General features: G+C 47.9%; 2 protein-coding genes across 6 annotated transcripts in view; one reads left to right on the plus strand and one right to left on the minus strand.

The window, feature by feature from the left end:
- The first annotated feature begins 216 nt into the window (after positions 1–216).
- PRG4 (proteoglycan 4) lies at positions 217–14,073 on the plus strand. The gene is made up of 12 exons (XM_040985380.1): positions 217–316; positions 2,341–2,463; positions 3,540–3,659; positions 5,877–6,026; positions 6,535–6,657; positions 7,892–10,276; positions 10,851–10,928; positions 11,555–11,691; positions 12,441–12,597; positions 12,695–12,907; positions 13,285–13,410; positions 13,878–14,073. The coding sequence occupies exons 1-12, from the start codon at positions 241–243 to the stop codon at positions 13,973–13,975; spliced, it is 3,786 nt and encodes a 1,261-aa protein (XP_040841314.1). The 5' UTR covers positions 217–240; the 3' UTR covers positions 13,976–14,073.
- Positions 14,033–18,445, minus strand: part of TPR (translocated promoter region, nuclear basket protein) — a 49,746-nt gene continuing 45,333 nt past the window's right edge. For all 5 annotated transcript variants that reach the window (XM_040985376.1, XM_040985375.1, XM_040985374.1 and 2 more), the window contains 5 exons: positions 18,016–18,111; positions 17,761–17,917; positions 16,208–16,326; positions 14,649–14,744; positions 14,033–14,217 (listed from right to left, as the gene is read on the minus strand). In XM_040985376.1, coding sequence (XP_040841310.1) covers positions 14,162–14,217; positions 14,649–14,744; positions 16,208–16,326; positions 17,761–17,917; positions 18,016–18,111 — 524 coding nt within the window. In that variant the 3' untranslated portion in view covers positions 14,033–14,161. The remainder of the gene's footprint in view (positions 14,218–14,648; positions 14,745–16,207; positions 16,327–17,760; positions 17,918–18,015; positions 18,112–18,445) is intronic.

The following is an 18,445-nucleotide window of genomic DNA, read 5'->3' on the forward strand; positions in this document are numbered from 1 at the left end:
TGAAGGCGACTTGATGATTTTTGTGTGTAAGGTACAATCTAATGGTCAGCTATTTTGTATAGAGATAAAGCTCATTGCTTTAGACTTGTGTCAGGGATGGGGCTTTTCAAACGTTAAACTGCATTTTAAAAGTTACTGAGCTACTGTGTGTGCCAAGCAGAAGGCAGTGGGGGAACAGAAGAGCAGCTGTGTGACTCCTTCCCTCTTGGTCCCAGGACCGGGCAGCGTCTGGACACAGCCATGGAGTGGAGAGTGCTTCCCGCGGGCCTGCTGCTGCTCTGCTCTGCTGTCCTCATTCAGCAGGCCTCATCTAAAGGTACCTCAGTCCCCAACGCACTTACCTCCTACAGCCACCTCTGATCTCTGCGATCACAAAACAGGTCTCTAAAAACGCATACTTAACACACAGCATAACCTTTCAAGGATGCAAATGTTGCAGCATATCTGAGGAGCACTAGGACCTTGCCTGCTCTTCCTGTGTTAGTTCATATCTTTCCAGAAGTTCACAACTTTCACACAGGATAGTTTTAGAGTCCATTATTTCTGTGATTCTCCCCAGAAGTTTAACTAGTGCAGGTACTAACCTGACAAGCCTGAGGGAGCTCTCGGCATCATAAAGTACCTGAGAACATCAGTGTTTCAACAGCATGCCATTGTAAACATATATTGAGAAAGTAACCTTTTGCATCTCATCAGCTCATAAGTCACTTACCCTGACACCAAGCAGACACAGACCGTGTTGTGATGGCCTGCAGAGCGCTCCGAACGGCTTTTTCCACAAGGACTGTTCATGCACACTCGGGGCAGTGCTGGCAGCTATGCCCTTGTTTATCACGGTGCTGAGCAGCTCACGGACCTCGCGAGGCAGTCGGTCTTGGATGGGCAGCGCAGGCACACACCGGAGGACCACCCTGCAGACGAGCCCCTCAGCACAGCCCCCCTCTCATTCATGATGAGTGGAATTACTTTTCCCCACTGGACAATTCCTGTAGCACAGCTAACACTCACCAGACCTGAGCAGGAGCGATGACGGCCTACGCGAGTGTGGCTGCAGAGCTGCTTAGACAAGGAAGGTGGGAGTCACACCGAGCAGGGAGAGCTGGCCCGTTGCCAGGGCCCCAGCGGCGCTGCGACAAGCCTGACAGCGCAGGCTGCATTTCCGAACCCACCTTTTCTTCCGTAGGACCGTGGGTTGCTTAACTCGTTTCAATAAATTTAGTGAGATGAAGAGCAAGGAACATAAAACAGATTTCTACTCTCTGAAAGTAGACTCTTCCTGTGTTGTGTTGTCGGCTTCTCTTGCTTCCTGGACTCTTCTCATTCTTCCTTTATATATAATATATGTATTTATATACATACACTATATATGCATCTTGTATGTATCGTGCACATGCATATGTATGCAGAAAGTTCTGAAAGTTGTCCTCGTGTTTGTCATTTTATTCGTGTATTAAGACATTAACTTTCCCGGACTCTTTTCTTTTGAGATTTTTCCAGTGTGTGCCAACATCCCTCTATGGATTTAGGACATTGCACCTGCCAATTTCTATTCCAGAGATGGATTCCGTTGCATTCCTGTGGTTATCTCTGTTAGATTTTTTTTTAAGGTGCTATTTTGCAAGTGAATTGAGGGAAGTCATGCTTTGTTTACTTTTGGCCCAGAACTCTGAGGCTTATTTTAGTGCCCAGGCACTATCTCAAGGGCTCGCTATTCACAGCCACCAAGGAGCAGAAACCTAGTACAGTCTGTGCTTGGCAGAACTGGGAGGAAAACTGGGCTTTCAAATATTATTTTGTAGTTTCAATCCTGGGTGGGCTGTTTTCTAAGGATGACCGTATAAGTTACTATCCAAATAATGACACTCATTAAGCATGAAGAAAGTCATCACAAATTATCAGTAGGCATTCGTTGACTAACAGCACACGTGTACTGGAGCTCACATGAGCCCTGTGCTTTAGAGCACATTGGCACCATATCCAGCCTCCCCGTCCCCAAGCAGGGACTCCTGGGACATTTCCAAGCATCTTGGAGAAGCTGGTGCTGGAATGATTCCTATTGGCCATGGGTAATCAGCAGTAAGATCTCCAGGCACTTTGAGTCTGCCTTCCAGGGGACCAGGAATCTCTCCCTCTTTGTGCCTTTGTCTTCTCCAACTGTTGAAGAACAAGGCCATGCAGGAATTGAGGCCTGAGGACCCCCTGGGACTTCTGCTAACTGCCACCCCCAGCAGGTTGCAGTGTGAACAAGCCTGCCCCCTGTTGTGTGGCGTTATCTTCCTTAGGGTTCCCCTGCCTGCCCAGGGCTTGGGCCACGTTCACCCTAGTGTTGTATCATTTTAGATTTATCAAGCTGTGCAGGGAGATGTGGGGAAGGGTATTCTAGAGATGCCACCTGCAACTGTGATTATAACTGTCAACACTACATGGAGTGCTGCCCTGACTTCAAGAAAGTCTGCACGGTGGGTAAGTGCTGAGTGCTGGCACATCCTGTGAGCCATGGCGCCCCTGGCAATGCTGCTTTCCCACCTGTCTCACTTCCTTCGCTTGAGTGCCACTCCTTTCACCTGCCTCAACGTCACTGTGCCCTGCACCTGAGGATGTGTCAACGCTTGTGATCACTGTGGGAGGCGTGGGGAGCCACTTGCACCAGGCCGCTATGTCACCTGGGCCAAACGTGTTTTCAAGGGAAGCTTACTGCCAGGACCCAGGGGTCATCAGGTAACAAGTAACTGTTGACTAACAACCAGACGCAGTGGCTAAGGGAGGCCTTTCAACAGCTGCAGCAGAAGAACTGATTTGACTGTTTGATAGCAATGTGTTTGTAACTTATCTGAGAGAGTTACTTGGACAGGGAAGGAGCAGTGATTTCAATGAGTTTCAGCTAAAATTCAAAGGATCTGAACTTCAGATTACGACTGGTCTCTTTCCTCAACGTATTCATGTTGTTCACTCAGAACTGTTTCAACATGCTCAATTTATGAAAATTGGATTTGGCATTTTTAACGTTGCATCTGCATTAGAACGTGCAGGTGAAGCTGGTAAATACATCATGCCCTTTCTGTGTTGGACAGTCGGTAAGGCAAGCGTCCCTTGGCAAGTGACTTAATCTTAAGCCAAGGCCTTTTGTGTGATGATCAGGGTTTGGATGGGCTCTCACCCAGTCTGTCGCAGTGGAGACTGTCCGTCCTGGACACTCCCCCAGGCATGCTGAGCCAGGCCTTGCCAACATTCAGCTACTGCACACGCACTCCATGGCTGCAGTGTGAGGGGCAGTTTCCGTCTCAGGTAGCAATGGGGTGGCAGTGGACTCTTCTGGAGCCTCCGTGGGCTGGGAGAGTTGGCCCAAGTCACCTTGACTTTGGCTGTCACCAGTTTGGAACATCATCCATTTGGCTGCTGAATGATGTACTTCAAACTCCAAATCAAAGACTTAGATGTGCTCCTTTGAATGCTGGTCAGAACAAGGGGAGAAAGGCTACAAACACACAGGACTAAATTCATCAGCACTAACCCTCTCCATTCTGTTCTGCTCTGGGCAGAGCTCTCCTGTAAGGGCCGCTGCTTCGAGTCCTTTGCCAGAGGCAGGGAGTGTGACTGTGATGCCCAGTGTAAGACGTACGGCAAGTGCTGCTCCGACTACGAGGAATTCTGCCAAGAAGGTAAGCTGGCCCCAGCAGGTGTGCACACCTACCTCACCCATCAGTGTCACATCAGTCTGACAGGCGGGCTATCTGTCATCTTGACTTTACTACCACATAAGCCTCTATGAACACTCTAGTTTCACGAAGATGAATTGAAGACGAGAAGTGGCTGGCTCAGCCAGGCTCCAGGAGCGCAGGAGGTGGCTGCTGAGTAACAGGCCTGGGCCAAGCACAATGCTATTTCTTCAGCTGTGGTTCAGGCTCAGGTTAAGTCAACTAGAACTTGTTAAAAAGTATGCTGCTTCCCGTGTGTAGTCTGCTCCATGGCGCCCATTCCAATGTCTGTGCCTGACAGAATCCATAAGAAGGGGAAGACCCACCTTTTTTGGTGTTAGTCTTGAAGGGGACCCAGAGGCTGTCACAGAATTCTCCAGAGGCTGCAAAAAAGATTTGAACAGTACAGTTAGTGAATGAATTGCTTTCCTTTAGCACAAGCTTGGTTAAAATGAGGAGACTGTGGAGGTGACAGTGAAAACAGGCATAATCACCTTAGTGCTTGTTTCAACCGAGGCGCACCTCCTGCTGCTTTGGAGCTAAAGTGTTGGTCAGCAGAGTGTAACTGCTTAGTGTTTTCATTGGAAAGCATTCCTAAACCAATGGAACCCCGGGCTCAGCGCTCCTGCAGCTCTCCCCAGGTACCCATCACTCAACCCCATAGCTGCCTTGGCTGGAGACCAAAAGCTAAGCCTGTGCTGGGGGCAGAGAATGGGTGGGTAGGGAGGGAGGAAGGTTCCAGAAAGTGTCCAGTTAGATGACCTTAGCTCTAGGTGGGGCTTCACTGCCAGGGGCTCAACTCAAAGGAGAGGAGCTACCCACGGTATGTACAGTGTAGCGAGCAAACCTGCTCCAGGCCTGCCCGAGCTCCTGCTTGCTGGCTTGGGTGTCTCTGCAGACCACATCTGTCCAGCAAGCACAACAGTCCATGCGTTTGCAACGAGAGGACTGGGCCCGCAGGGAGCTCTTCACCTGGTGCCTGCTGGAGTAGGGTGGGGCTGCTGCTCACGGTGGCGGAAGGCACTCCTGTGAGGGGGGAGGAGGTGGAGGGCAGCCCCAGCTCACAGTGCATGGAGAGACACCCTAGAGAACCGAGCAGCAAGCAGGATCACGACCTTCCCTCCGAGCCCCCGACTCAGGAGCCCTGTCGCTGTCCCGCAGCGACAGACTTGGTGCACGGAGCCGATAATAACACGCGTGTACCCTGACTGATTGTCAAAGCCGAAGTTTATTAGGGGCATCAGACTTTATACACTGAGAGTCCGTACTGTTTCCCTCTCTTGATTGGAATTCCTTTTGTTTTGTATATTACACCAGGTGTTCTCATTTACATGCTGTTTATACCAAAGGTAGTCATTTGGTTGTTGTCATGCAAATACTGTCCAATGAACTGCAAACCTGTGCTCGCTGACCTTCCAGGCTCACAATGTCCTCCTATAGAGCCCCCCATCCTTTCCTTCTGGTTCCCACTGTTCAACTATCCAAAGGGCCCGTGGCTTCTCTTCCAGAAAGGAAAAAGGCCCGGGAAGGCGAACAGGAAGATTCATGCCAAAGTGACAGTTGCTTCCCTGTGGGAGGGGCAAAAGCATAATATGAAGGTGGGAGATCTCCACAAGGAAAAACACTGCTTGTAGGACTTTGTCATTAAGAACAAATGAAAGGTCAGCAGACATCCAACATGAGACTTGAATGAACATGCAAACTGGAAAACTCTAATTATTTCCTCTTCCCAAGAGCATGGCTAGCCTGTTACTCACATGCAGTTGCCTTTTTGATTATGCAAGGGTGGCATGGCTTATGTTCATAGAATCAAGTATTTTCCAGGTACGTCAACACTTTTACAAGTCATGTTGCCAAAACGTCTATTTGCAGGTGAGAAGGGGACACTCAGGAGGTTAGCCTACCTGCCCAAGGTCACAAGGTAGCCACTTCCAGGCCTAGGACGGGGGTCCAGGGCTTCCATTGCTGAGCCCTTGCTGTGCCATCATCTGTACACTTCGAAGCCTGGTACTGTGTGTTGGCACTTGCCCAGAGCTGACCGGTTTAGTGACTAGCGCTGGGCTAGATCCTGCCTGCCCCGGATTTTGCCAGCATCTCCTCAGGTGCATTCATGCTTTACACAGTGAAAGTTACTGATGAGTCTAAACAAGATGTTAACTCGCCTGTCTTGCTTGGCCTCAGTGCACAATCCCACATCACCACCAACTTCCAAGCCGGCACCTCGGCCTCCAGGAGCACCTCAAAGCATCAAATCAACAACTAAACGCTCGCCCAAAGCACCAAACAAGAAGAAGACTAAGAAAGTTATAGAATCAGAGGAAATAACAGAAGGTAGGAAGATGACAGATGTCACAAAAGGAGTTTTCTTAGGTATGACAGCCTGCAGGCAGACTGCTTACATTAAGCTGTTCTCAGAGAACAGGGGCCTCTTGTGGATTGCAAAAGGCCCAGTGCACTTTTGTTGCTCACTTTAAGCCTCAAAGTTGAAGCCACAGGCTGAATGTTTGTGTATTTACCAAACCCAGCATGACTTTGGGTTAACAAGCAGAAGGAACAAATCTTACTCATTATTATTTACAAAATAATCAGATTCTGTGAGATATTCCGGAGGTACAGGAAAATCAAGGGAAAATGATAAAGCTGCTACTTTTATGATCAAGTGCAGGTGCCTTGGTTTTAACTAATTAAAAGGTCAATTGATCGTATTACTGATAAATTAAAAGCAGAACCTGCTGACATTTGCAGCACAGGCCACATCTCTAACTGTGTTTGGACTGGCGGTTCTTTCTTTCGTTTTCAATCACAATTGGTGTGATCAACCTTTTTATTTGATTTATAGAACATTCTGTTTCTGAAAATCAAGAGTCCTCCTCCTCCTCTTCTTCTTCCTCTTCAACTATTCGGAAAGTCAAGTCTTCCAAAAACTCAGCTGCTAATAGAGAATTACAGAAGAAACCCAAAGGTTTGAGCATTGATAAAGATCGCAGACTATATCAATGCCATGTTACAACAGTGTGTGTCGGCAGTGACCCGGGGGCACTTTGACATGGGGGGGAGGTAAATGACTAAATGCACTGTTTTAGAAAAGCATCAAAGTAGGTCCTTCCAGGAGACATCAGCGCCCCTCCAGGAAGCCACCCTGGGGAGCCGTGCTTAAGAGCGGCTGTGGAGGCTCCAGACAAGGTTTTACGCTGTTCTGTCATTCCTGTCTCCTGATGCCAGCTGACTTCTTTCACCTAACTTAACCTTCCTGTGTCTCCAGCCCCATCCCAGCCTCCTTCATTTCACACCATACCCAACTGCAAGTGTGCCATAAATACCAATCCACTGACTTCTTGTAAACCTCGGTGGACAAGCACTGTAATGCTCTAGTTCCTACACCACCTTCATTATTTGGCCATATTTGGCCAATTCCCTTCTAGTGGACAAGGCACGTGGGGGCAGGTTCTTGCTTCCCTGAAGAGATCTCTTTGTTCTATGCTTTATTATTCCCCGGCATTCTAAAATATATTCTCTTTCTTGCGGACGCACTAGATTTCCATAATTTCCTCTGAAGTCTTCCCCCTGGCTGAAGTCTAGGATGATTAGCCTAGCCAAGCGTAATACATGTTTGCCCAGTGGAATACATCCCCATGTAGTACTACTGGGCTCTAGTTCACCAATGGTGTAGCGCAATGGGAAATTCCATTCAACTCTCGTTGCCATGGCATCTGTATCACTTCTCTGTATCACCTGGAGCTGGCAGAGACAGACAAGCAGCCAACAGCCCTGTGGGTGAACAGGGCTCAGCAGCCTTGGGGTGGACTCGGGTCACCAGTGCAGTTGGAACTCTGATTCCAGGAGGAAGGGACACTTCTAGGCAAGGTGAAATGAGAGGAAGAAAGAAAGGGTGAACAAACAGACCTGTGTCATTGGTCATGTTGGTCGTTTCGAAGTTGCCACTGGCTTCCATGCACTGGTTGTATAGCTCCATTTGGGCTTTTTCATCCCTTTTCTCATTTACTCCCTAAAATAGCCCAATAAGACAGTTTGAGCATTTACCTTTTTTTTTTCCAGCAAACTAATGACATATTAAGGGGTAGCAACTTGCCTAGAAACCCACTAGTCAATAATAAAGATGTGATCTTGTGTCTCCATTCAAGGAAAACAACAACAACAACTATTCAAACTAACAAGATGTTTATGATTTTCTCTAGTGAAAGACAACAAGAAAAAAAGAACTCCTAAAGAGGAACCTAGTTCAAAGCCACCGGCAGCAGATGACATTGGAAGTGGACTGGACAGTGGTGACCCTAAGCCCACCCCAACGCCCGTTGTCTCCACCACACCACGTAGTAAGGTTACCTCACCTCCCAAAACTACAACGGTAAAGCCAACAAATCCTAAACCTAGTTCTCCACCTAATCCTGATAAATCCAAAGAGAAACCTCCCAAAACCAATAAGGAGACTACAGTTGAAACTAAGACTACTGAAACAAACAAACAGACGTCAAGCAGTGCAAAAGAGAAGACAACCTCAATTAAAGAGACACGGACTGCAGACAAAACACCTGCTAAAGATTCTACACCCTCACCGAAACTCCCTGCTAAGCCTACTCCCAAAGCAGAAACTACAACGAAAGCCCCTGTTCTCACGACTCCTAAAGAACCTGCAGCCACCACCCCCAAGGAAGCTGCTCCTACCACCACTAAGCAGTCAGCCCCTACTACCCCTAAGGGGGCAACCCCCACCACACCCAAGGAGCCTGTTCCCACCACAACCAAGGAGCCTGCTCCCACCACAACCAAGGAGGAGCCTGCTCCCACCACGCCCAAGGAGCCTGCTCCCACCACGACCAAGGAGCCAGCCCCTACCACAACCAAGGAGCCTGCCCCTACCACGACCAAGGAGCCTGCTCCCACCACAACCAAGGAGCCTGCTCCCACCACAACCAAGGAGGAGCCTGCTCCCACCACAACCAAGGAGCCTGCTCCCACCACGACCAAGGAGCCTGCTCCTACCACGACCAAGGAGCCTGTTCCCACCACGACCAAGGAGCCTGCTCCTACCACGACCAAGGAGCCTGCTCCTACCACACCCAAGGAGCCCGCTCCCACCACAACCAAGGAGCCTGTTCCCACCACACCCAAGGAGCCTGCTCCCACCACGACCAAGGAGCCCGTTCCCACCACAACCAAGGAGGAGCCTGCTCCCACCACGCCCAAGGAGCCTGCTCCCACCACGACCAAGGAGCCCGCCCCTACCACGACCAAGGAGCCTGCTCCCACCATGCCCAAGGAGCCTGTTCCCACTACGACCAAGGAGCCTGCTCCCACCACGACCAAGGAGCCTGCCCCAGACTCCCCCAAGGAGCCTGTTCCCGACTCCCCCAAGGAACCTGCCCCCAACTCTCCCAAGGAGCCTGTTCCTGACTCCCCCAAGGAACCTGTTCCCGACTCCCCCAAGAAGCCTGTTCCTGACTCCCCCAAGGAGCCTGCCCCCGACTCTCCCAAGGAGCCTGCCCCCAACTCTCCCAAGGAGCCTGTTCCTGACTCCCCCAAGGAACCTGTTCCCGACTCCCCCAAGAAGCCTGTTCCTGACTCCCCCAAGGAACCTGCCCCAGACTCCCCCAAGAAGCCTGTTCCCAACTCTCCTAAGGAGCCTGTTCCCGACTCCCCCAAGGAGCCTGTTCCTGACTCCCCCAAGGAGCCTGCCCCCGACTCCCCCAAGAAGCCTGTTCCTGACTCCCCCAAGGAGCCTGCCCCCGACTCCCCCAAGAAGCCTGTTCCTGACTCCCCCAAGGAGCCTGTTCCTGACTCCCCCAAGGAACCTGCCCCCGACTCCCCCAAGAAGCCTGTTCCTGACTCCCCCAAGGAGCCTGTTCCTGACTCCCCCAAGGAACCTGCCCCCGACTCCCCCAAGAAGCCTGCCCCCAACTCCCCCAAGGAGCCTGTTCCTGACTCCCCCAAGGAGCCTGCCCCCAACTCCCCCAAGGAGCCTGCCCCTGACTCCCCCAAGGAGCCTGCTCCAAGTACTTCTCAGACACCTGCTGCAGCTACCACCACGCAGCCTCCCACTCAACCAAATGCTGAACCTTCTACTCCAAAGGCAACTACTTCTGTACCTGAAGTAACCACAGCAACCAAAATGACAACTACTACTGAAGAGTCTACAAACAAACCTGAAGAATCATCAGACGCAGATACTGACGCCAAAGCAACTGATGCCAAACCTCCAAAACCAACTAAAGCACCGAAAAAGCCTACTTCCCTCCCAAAGCCAACCAGAGCACCCAAGAAGCCTATCTCCACCAGGAAGCCAAACACATCAAAAGTGAAGAAACCAAAGACTACTCCAACCCCCCCAAAGACAACTACACCATCCTCTTCAGAATTGAACCCTACCACTACGGCAGGAGCCCTGCTCCAAACCACCACCAAGCCCACTTCTACCCAGAAAGTAGATATCGCTGAAGCAAACCCGGGAGAAAAGCCTTTTGTGATCCCCGGGCCCCCTGGGTTCATCCCTGTAGTCATCCCAGGTGGCGGGTACCTGGTGCGGGAACCCAGCGAACGCATCATCACTAGTCCCATGCTTTCAGGTAATCATTTGCTACCTGCACTTTTAAACTTGATCATGTCCTTAGTATCACGTGGCAGACATATTACCTGACCCCTCACCACATTAACCCATGGAGTCACACAGCTTCCCTGCAGGAAAGCAAGAGAAAAGGTAATCATGTTTACTTAGTCTCCAGAAAATGGAGCACTTACTGAGGGTTAGAAGTTCAGTATATCTGTGTCTGTAAGCAGCAGAAATGGCATTACACAGAATGTTGCTAGTTTTACCTGGTAGCCTAGCCTTAAAGTATTAATGCCAAGCAAAAATTTGGATTCTTCCTTTTCCAAACCAAAGGGTACTCAGATTGAAGCACATCTGCTCAAGTACCAATTCCAAAGTCTAATTTACATGAAGAAAGAGGTAACCTGGTCCATTCCAATTCATAACTTATTTCATGTAATACTTTTTAAGACATTATTATGAAATGTAAGAATCTTAAATTGCACCCTTCAGAAACTTCTCTAAGAAATGGAACCCTGTATAGGATTTGAAAAGAATAGGACATTCCTGTTACTCTGTTCTGGGTCAATTCCTGTTTTGTTAACTTGTCCTAGATGAGACCAATCTGTGCAACGGTAAGCCAGTAGACGGACTGACTACACTGCGCAATGGGACGCTGGTCGCATTCCGAGGTGAGCTGGGTGCCTAACTTGAGCTCTTACTGTCCTTTGGCCCAGGTGTATGGTCAGTGCTGGTCAGTGGGATGGATGAACTCTATTCATGAGAACCTGAGAACAGCAGTTACAACAATGAACAAAATGAGACGTTAAAATACCAAATACCTCAGAATCTTCCTCATGGCTCAAGTTCGCATTTTTCATCAGTCAAGATGATACCAAGGCTGGTGTTCCTTGCTCTCTCTGCCTTGGAAACATCTCCTTGGTGACGGAGCTTGCTCTTCAGCAGAGCAACATGACAGCAGCCATTTCAGGTGGCTTCTCTCCTGGGCTCAGCTAATTGATTAACCTGTAAAAGAAACCAATTACACTTACACAGTAGTGGCTAGAAAGCTTTACGACTCTTTGATCTTAAGCTGAGGTTTAGTAAATGGCTCTTAATACACGAGGCAAGGGGCTCATTTCAGCTTAAGCCAAGCCTGAATTAACAGTTCCCACTCAGAAATGCTTGAATTCGGCCTTCGGTGTGCCTACATTTCTTGTCACGCAGTGCGTGTCTTGCTCTAGTGTAACATTAAACAGGTTGGTTGTTTGGGGCCATTTTCATACTTAGCTTGTAGGCTGACAGATCTTTCCCTTAGGTCATTATTTCTGGATGCTGAACCCGTTTCAACCACCATCCCCGCCTCGCCGAATCACCGAAGTCTGGGGCATACCGTCCCCTATTGACACAGTTTTTACCAGATGCAACTGTGAGGGAAAAACTTTCTTCTTTAAGGTAACCAAAATGTTCTGAGGTCAGCAAGTAGTAATGACACCATTTATTATGCTAACATAAGGTCACCCGAATCTTGGGGTTGATTCTGTGGCACAGTGGGTAGAGCAATGGCTCAAGGGCTAAATCTTCACCTTGTAAGCACTGGTATCCCACATGGGCACTGGTTTGTATCCTGACTGCTCCACTTCCCATCTAGCTCCCTGCTTGTGACCTGAGAAAACAGCAAAGTATTGGGGCCCTACTCTTGTGTGGGAGACCTGGAAGAACCTCCTGGCTCCTGGCTTTGGATTGGCTCAGCTCTGGCCATTGTGGCAGTCAGCCAGCAAATGGAATATCTATGTCCACTCTCTGTAAATCTCTTTTAAAAATGAAAACAAAAAAACCCTGGCAGCTTCTAATGCTGGCATCTCATCACCGCCTGTGGGCACTGGTTAGAGGCCAGGCTGCTCTCATTTGACCAGCTCTCTGCACTCTTGTAGGAGATCCAGATGAAGATCCAGGCTCATGGCTCTGGCCTGGCCCAACCTTGCCACTGCCCCCGTCTAGGGAGTGGACCAGTGGATGGAAAACCTCAATCCCTTTTTCTTCTCTAACTTTGCCTTTCTCAAGGCTTTAATCTGCATCTCAGAAGTCTGCATTTTAACAATTTGATATCAATGATTAATTCAAGCATCTATGTTATTGCTTTCTCCTTAGCTACAAACCCATTTCCCTAAAACTACTGACGTGATTTTGTTTTAAAATATCAGGATTCTCAGTACTGGCGGTTCACCAATGAAGTAAAAGACGTAGGGTATCCCAAACCAATTGCGAAAGGATTTGGAGGACTAACTGGGAAAATCGTGGCCGCTCTTTCAATAGCTAAATACAAGAACAGGCCCGAATCTGTATATTTCTTCAAGAGAGGTATATGTTATATAATTTAACAATTACAAAAGTTTAAGATTTTCTATCTGAAGGGACTGAAATTCATTTTCATATTTTGTTTTATAATATTCTACAGGTGGAAACATCCAGCAGTATACTTATAAGCAGGAACCCGTCAGGAAGTGCCCTGGACGGTCCCCTATAAATTACTCCGTGTACGGGGAAACGGCCCAGGTCAGGCGTCGGCGCTTTGAGCGTGCCCCAGGACCGCAAATACAAACTATCAGAATCCAGTACTCGCCTGTCAGAGTCCAGTACCCGCCTGTCAGAGTCTCTTATCAAGACAAAGGTAACATGAGACTTAAGTCTCACACTCATCAAATTGCTCCAATGATTTAAGCTTTCTGATGCAACGTACATCAATGTCTTAGTGAGAAATTAAACATCAGTTCCTCTTTCTTTGAAGGGGGATAGGGGAGAATGGGTCAAGAAACCAGTTTATTCATGTGTGTTAATTATGAAACATATTTACCTAGTACCTCTTACCAGGAGCACTGCATACAAACGTTCTCTCCTAACTAAGGGATTAATGCAAAGTCGGTAACAGGAACTAAGGAAGTCACTGTAGAACAGTTCCACCAAGTCTGTGCGATGCATCCAGTACCCAGGTTTGCCTGCCTCTTTCCAAGAAAATCTGCCACCCTTTCCTGAAAATGTCCTTTTCAGGCTTCCTGCATAATGAAGTGAAAGTAAGTACCATATGGAGCGGACTCCCAGGCGTGGTCACCTCAGCCATCTCACTGCCCAATGCCAGGAAGCCCGACGGCTACGACTACTATGCCTTCTCCAAAGGTGAGCCAGCCAGCCGGGATCTCCCGCACGGAGAATGAGTGGGAAGTTACATCTGGAAGGATAGCTTCTCTTTCAGCTGCTCTAACACTGTTCATGTCCATCACCCAGGCATCCAGCAGGTGCCTTATCTGCCAGAGCTATGCTGACTTGCAATGCTACAAAGCTCTCAGAAATCTTAGCTAAGCCTAGGAAATCTTATTTTGCCCATGATTCCATAATATAAATTACATCAAATGTACTTTTTCAAAAGGATAAAATACAAGTGAAAATTTCAGTCTAACTTGGTTGTTCTCAGGTGTCTGCTAAAAAACAAGAGCCAACCTTAATTTCTGTGGAAAGATCGCTCTCAGGAAGCTGTGAGATATTTCTGATAGAAAAATGATGGACACTAACCATAATAATGAGCCCCAAATTTCTGGGTTCAGGTGGTTTTTTCTCTAATTAAAAATAATTTCTCTTTTATTCAGATCAATACTATAATGTCGACGTGCCTACCAGAACGGCAAGAGCAATTACTACTCGTTCCGGGCAGACGCTATCCAAGATCTGGTACAACTGCCCGTAGGCGGGGGACGAAGGAAGAGCCAACGATTTAAAATGAAGAAAAGAATGACACATTTTGACACCGAAATACATTTTATTAATAAAGCATGTTGAGACAAGCATACTAATTTAAATATAAACATGTTCTTCGACTTGACAATTATTACATTGAACAGATTCGATGATCTTATTCAGAGTTTACGACCATTTAATTAATATTTCCTCTATTGAGTCCTCCTCTTCCTCCCATTGCGTGGCTCACACCTACGGGAAAACAAAAAGCAAATGAAGTTGAGAGCATTCTTTTGAAAAAGATTTATTTATTTCTATCTCTCAGAAAATTCCTTGTGAGGTGAAGTATCTTGGCAGTACAAATATAAAATTTAAGATATGCCACATCTTTGATAGAAATCATAATGATTAATCATTTATTTTTATGGCAAGAATGCGATCTAACAGTTACAGTAGAAAATCATAACTCAGATTTTCCAATTCTTACTGTGGATTTAAGGAAGAAGCAATAAACAGCAAGCATAAGCACGTGTTTGTCACACACGCTCTGCACCGATATGCCGAGAGGCCTGCTCCCCAGTGGGTGCACATTCAACATTAAAAAAGAACTGGTAAACTTAAGGATTAGAAAGTAGATTTTACTTATCACCACCCCACACTCTATCAGTATATCAGGGAATTACCTCTTTGTCTGTTAAACTGACGCCCACGCACACCTTGTCTTAGCGTTGTCTGAAGTCTCACCCTTCGGAAAGGCTTTGGTTGACTGCTGCTGGTGTCTAAGAACAACATCACACATCAGGAAAGCATCAACTGACAAGGCCAAACATTTGCATGGGTAAAACGCAGATACATCATTTTGCTACCAGTATTTAAACCTTTCTTTTTCTTTTTAAGCAAGTGCTATTTCAAATTGAAAAAGATCCCCCTGACCGTTTCTTATGACCGTATTAACTCTACCATCTTATCCAAGCCACAGTCCTCTCCGGCTTGATCACGGGAACAGCCTTTGCACTAGCTGATACTGCTGAGCTTTTAGAGCCAGTATGGCAACTATTGGAAGGCCTCCAACAGTTCTCACACCCTTCGAAGTTCTGCCGACCCTTCTGCTGCCACCCCATCAGACCTCTGGCTACTCCGCTCCTGCCGCCCTGCTGCCTCAGACGCCAACTGCTGCTTCCTCACAACACCATCCTCCAATAATTGCAGTTTAAACCCGGTCCCTTTTCATGTCTATATACTTAATGTCACTTTAGTTAAAGAGTGATACCCCAGATGCTGGCTCACTCCTCAAATAGTAGCCGCCATCAGCCTGACACTTCATCACGTCTCTGCACAGGTGCCACGCACCTGGGCCCATCTTCTGTCGCTTTCCCAAGCACGTTAGCAGGCAGTGCTGGGCACTCTAGCTGGGGCTCATCTGGGATCCTGGTACTGCAGGCTGTGACACAACACTGGCCCCTAATACTGCCTACTCTTAGTGATGCTTTAGATGGAACTGCGTTCACATGGCAAATATCTGCAAGCCAAATGACTGCTTAGACTGGAAGGTATGTTTTATATTTTCAAAAAAACCTAAAGGCATTGTAATTTCAACAACCCGTATGTTTTCTCATGCGAGCTCCAACAGCAGAACGCCTGAGCGAAGGTAATTCTCATAGACATTAGACTGCAATGAGCAGCACAGAACACCAATCTACCATGTGACCGTGGAGAACCCTCCTGTGCCCGAGTCTCCAAGGGCACAGAAACATACATGACAACTTTTTCTCAAAGTAAGCTTAAAAACTGGGAAAAAGTCAAACTCTGAAACATAATCAGATTTCAAACACTTTTATGCAGCAGTGTGCTCCACCTTTCAGCCCTCCACACATCCCTTGTAGGACCTGATCTGCAGAACACACAAGCCGGAAGCTATTCTGGTTGAGACAAGAGCATGGCCCACATCAGCCCTCCTGCACCTGCAGCACCTGCAGCACCCCTAGGGGCCTGGGAACGCCACAAACCACCTACTGTCAAGCCCTGTCCAGATGACTCAGGGGGAAACTACTCTGGGATGGAAGCGTGCGGTCTACATTTCTGACTGCCAGGATCAATAAAATACTGATTCAAGTAAAAAGCAAGTTTCCTTTAATAATAAAGTAAGACTTCTCATAACACATTTTAAAACCCAGAGAACAAATTACTGATCTGTCAGACGGCAGCGTCTCCTGGGTGTGATGTGGCCCATGTGGGACCTTACCTACAGAAGAGCTGGACGGAGGGTCCTGGCTGGTGGATGGAAGATCCGACTCATCAGAGGCCTGGACAGGCTCTTCTTCTTGCTGGCTGTCAATTTCCAGGCCAGCTTCTGAACTAATACTAAAAAAGGCAAATAAACGATTAGAAAATACAAACTGAGTCTAGAAAGTCTCTTAACACTGCTCTCAAACTTTTTCCTGTATGGTCACTACTTGTACGATGCAGGCTGTGTGGCACAGCGGCACTACGTGGAGCTTGCACCGCATACTGAAGTGTCTGGGCTCCACAGCTTCTGCTGGGACGGCACACCCCCAGAGCAGCAGGTGAGGGGCTCTGCACCTATGTGGGAGACTCAGAACTCCCTGGCTCTGGGCTTTGGCTCAGTCCTGGTCACTGAGAACATTTAGGGAGGGCAGCAGTGGCTGGGACACCAATTTCTATCTTCCAGATAGAATGGAACAAACAATAACTTTTTAAAAAAATTAGAACTATTCCAACTCCCCTCTAAAAATTGCATCTTCTGGTAGTTCTCTCACTTGGACATGTTTCAGTTTAGCGGCTACTTTTTCTGATACCTTTTCCTCCTTATCAAGGACGTTCACATTTACTCACAGGGAACACATTATCCATAGATCTCCGCAGGGTGCTGGCTATTCCCAGGCCTTGGGGCAACCAGTGGCTGCCACGTCCTCCTTGCTGCTGCCCAGAGGCCAGTGAGAAGGCAAGTCAGTCTGCTCACTCTTCCATCATTATTAGTAACCACCAGCTGACTAGAACGCTGCACTTGAGAGGTACAGGGCAGTGTCTGTGCGGGATTGGAGTCAGCGCCAAGTTCAGCTTGAGCTAATTACTAGCAGAACAGCCAATAGCTCCCAGCTGGGAGTTACCATCTGTGTAATGGAGAATCCATCGCAAGAATCTCGTGTGGGTCAGAAATGACGTGTGTAAGGTGACCTGCACACGGTCTAGAACGGCAGTGAGCATTCTAAGGTTTATAACCCATCACACAATAAACCACAGCAGACCCACATTTCCCTGATGTGTCAGAGTTGCCTGATAATCCCTGGACCTCTACCCAGAAGTCTGGGTCCCAGTCCCAGCTGTACCCCTGGCCACGCGCAGCTCACTGCTTCCGTGTTCACTTGTGGCCGCTACGACACCTCTGTGTGAAGCCAGTGCTTCCTGTCTCAGTCTAATGCCCAGTGTGAGGGCCACTTCAGAGCCGGCCATGCACCCTGGTTTTCACAGCAGGGCTCCTTTTTTTGGTTAAAAAAAAAATCCAAGCAGTTAAGTCAATGGAGGGGTATCAGTACCTTTAAAATGCTTTGTTTTAGTGAATGTTATGTCATTTTCAGAGATATAATAGTTTTAAGGACTGTCTTTAATAATGATCACAAAGTTCTATTCAAGGTAGCATTTCCAAACTTACGGTTTACCTTATTTTCTTAGTAGCATGCTAACAAAAATAAAGCTCAACTATTTCTTGGCTCAAAGGAAACAAATACATTAGGCCTGACAAATCTAAACAAAGCAAATATAAAAGTCAACTTTTACCCTTCAGATTCTGCCTCCACAAACACTTCATCTCCGTCATCCCCCGCGGCAGTGTCATTTGTGGTGGATAAAGCTCCAGTGGATGTGGTCACCATGGGAACGGACTGCGAGGCGTGCTCGGAGGCATCCGATGTAGCACTCTCAGTAAACACAGTCACTGCATGGAAAAAACAGCTTTCACTTGCGGCTCATCAAACTCTCAGCCAGAAGCTACTGGTGGAATGTGAGCTCTGCTCGCGTGCCTTGGATACCCACCAGGGGCAGCCACTTGCAGAGGAGTAGTGGGAACGCTTCGGCCACCCGACTCCTCTTCGTGAGCCAGGAAAAGGGGGGTCTCATACATCCCCAGACCTGAAGAACATACTGAATATTAACGAGCAGTTAAAGAACATAAAGCTGCCAAAAACTAACATCACAGGTAACCAGGGGAGGACAGACATGCATCCTTACTGAGGCATGCAGATCAAGCTTTTCATTTTATGATAAAATGGATGCAAGTATGTGCACCCACGCACACACCGCATGTGCACGACCAGCTCACATGACCTTGGCAGTGCAGAAATCCAAGGAGCTGCACTGACTACAAGTGCATCTCACATGTGGATAATCAACCCCTACTAAATGTAGGAGTTATTTTATTCCACATACTTTAAAAATGAATGTTAAGGGAAAAAATTCTGGTTTT

Source organism: Ochotona curzoniae, unplaced genomic scaffold (genome assembly GCF_017591425.1).
Source record: "Ochotona curzoniae isolate NIBS_2020 unplaced genomic scaffold, NIBS_Ocur_1.0 contig_430, whole genome shotgun sequence".
In the NCBI taxonomy this organism is placed as follows: Eukaryota; Metazoa; Chordata; class Mammalia; order Lagomorpha; family Ochotonidae; genus Ochotona; species Ochotona curzoniae.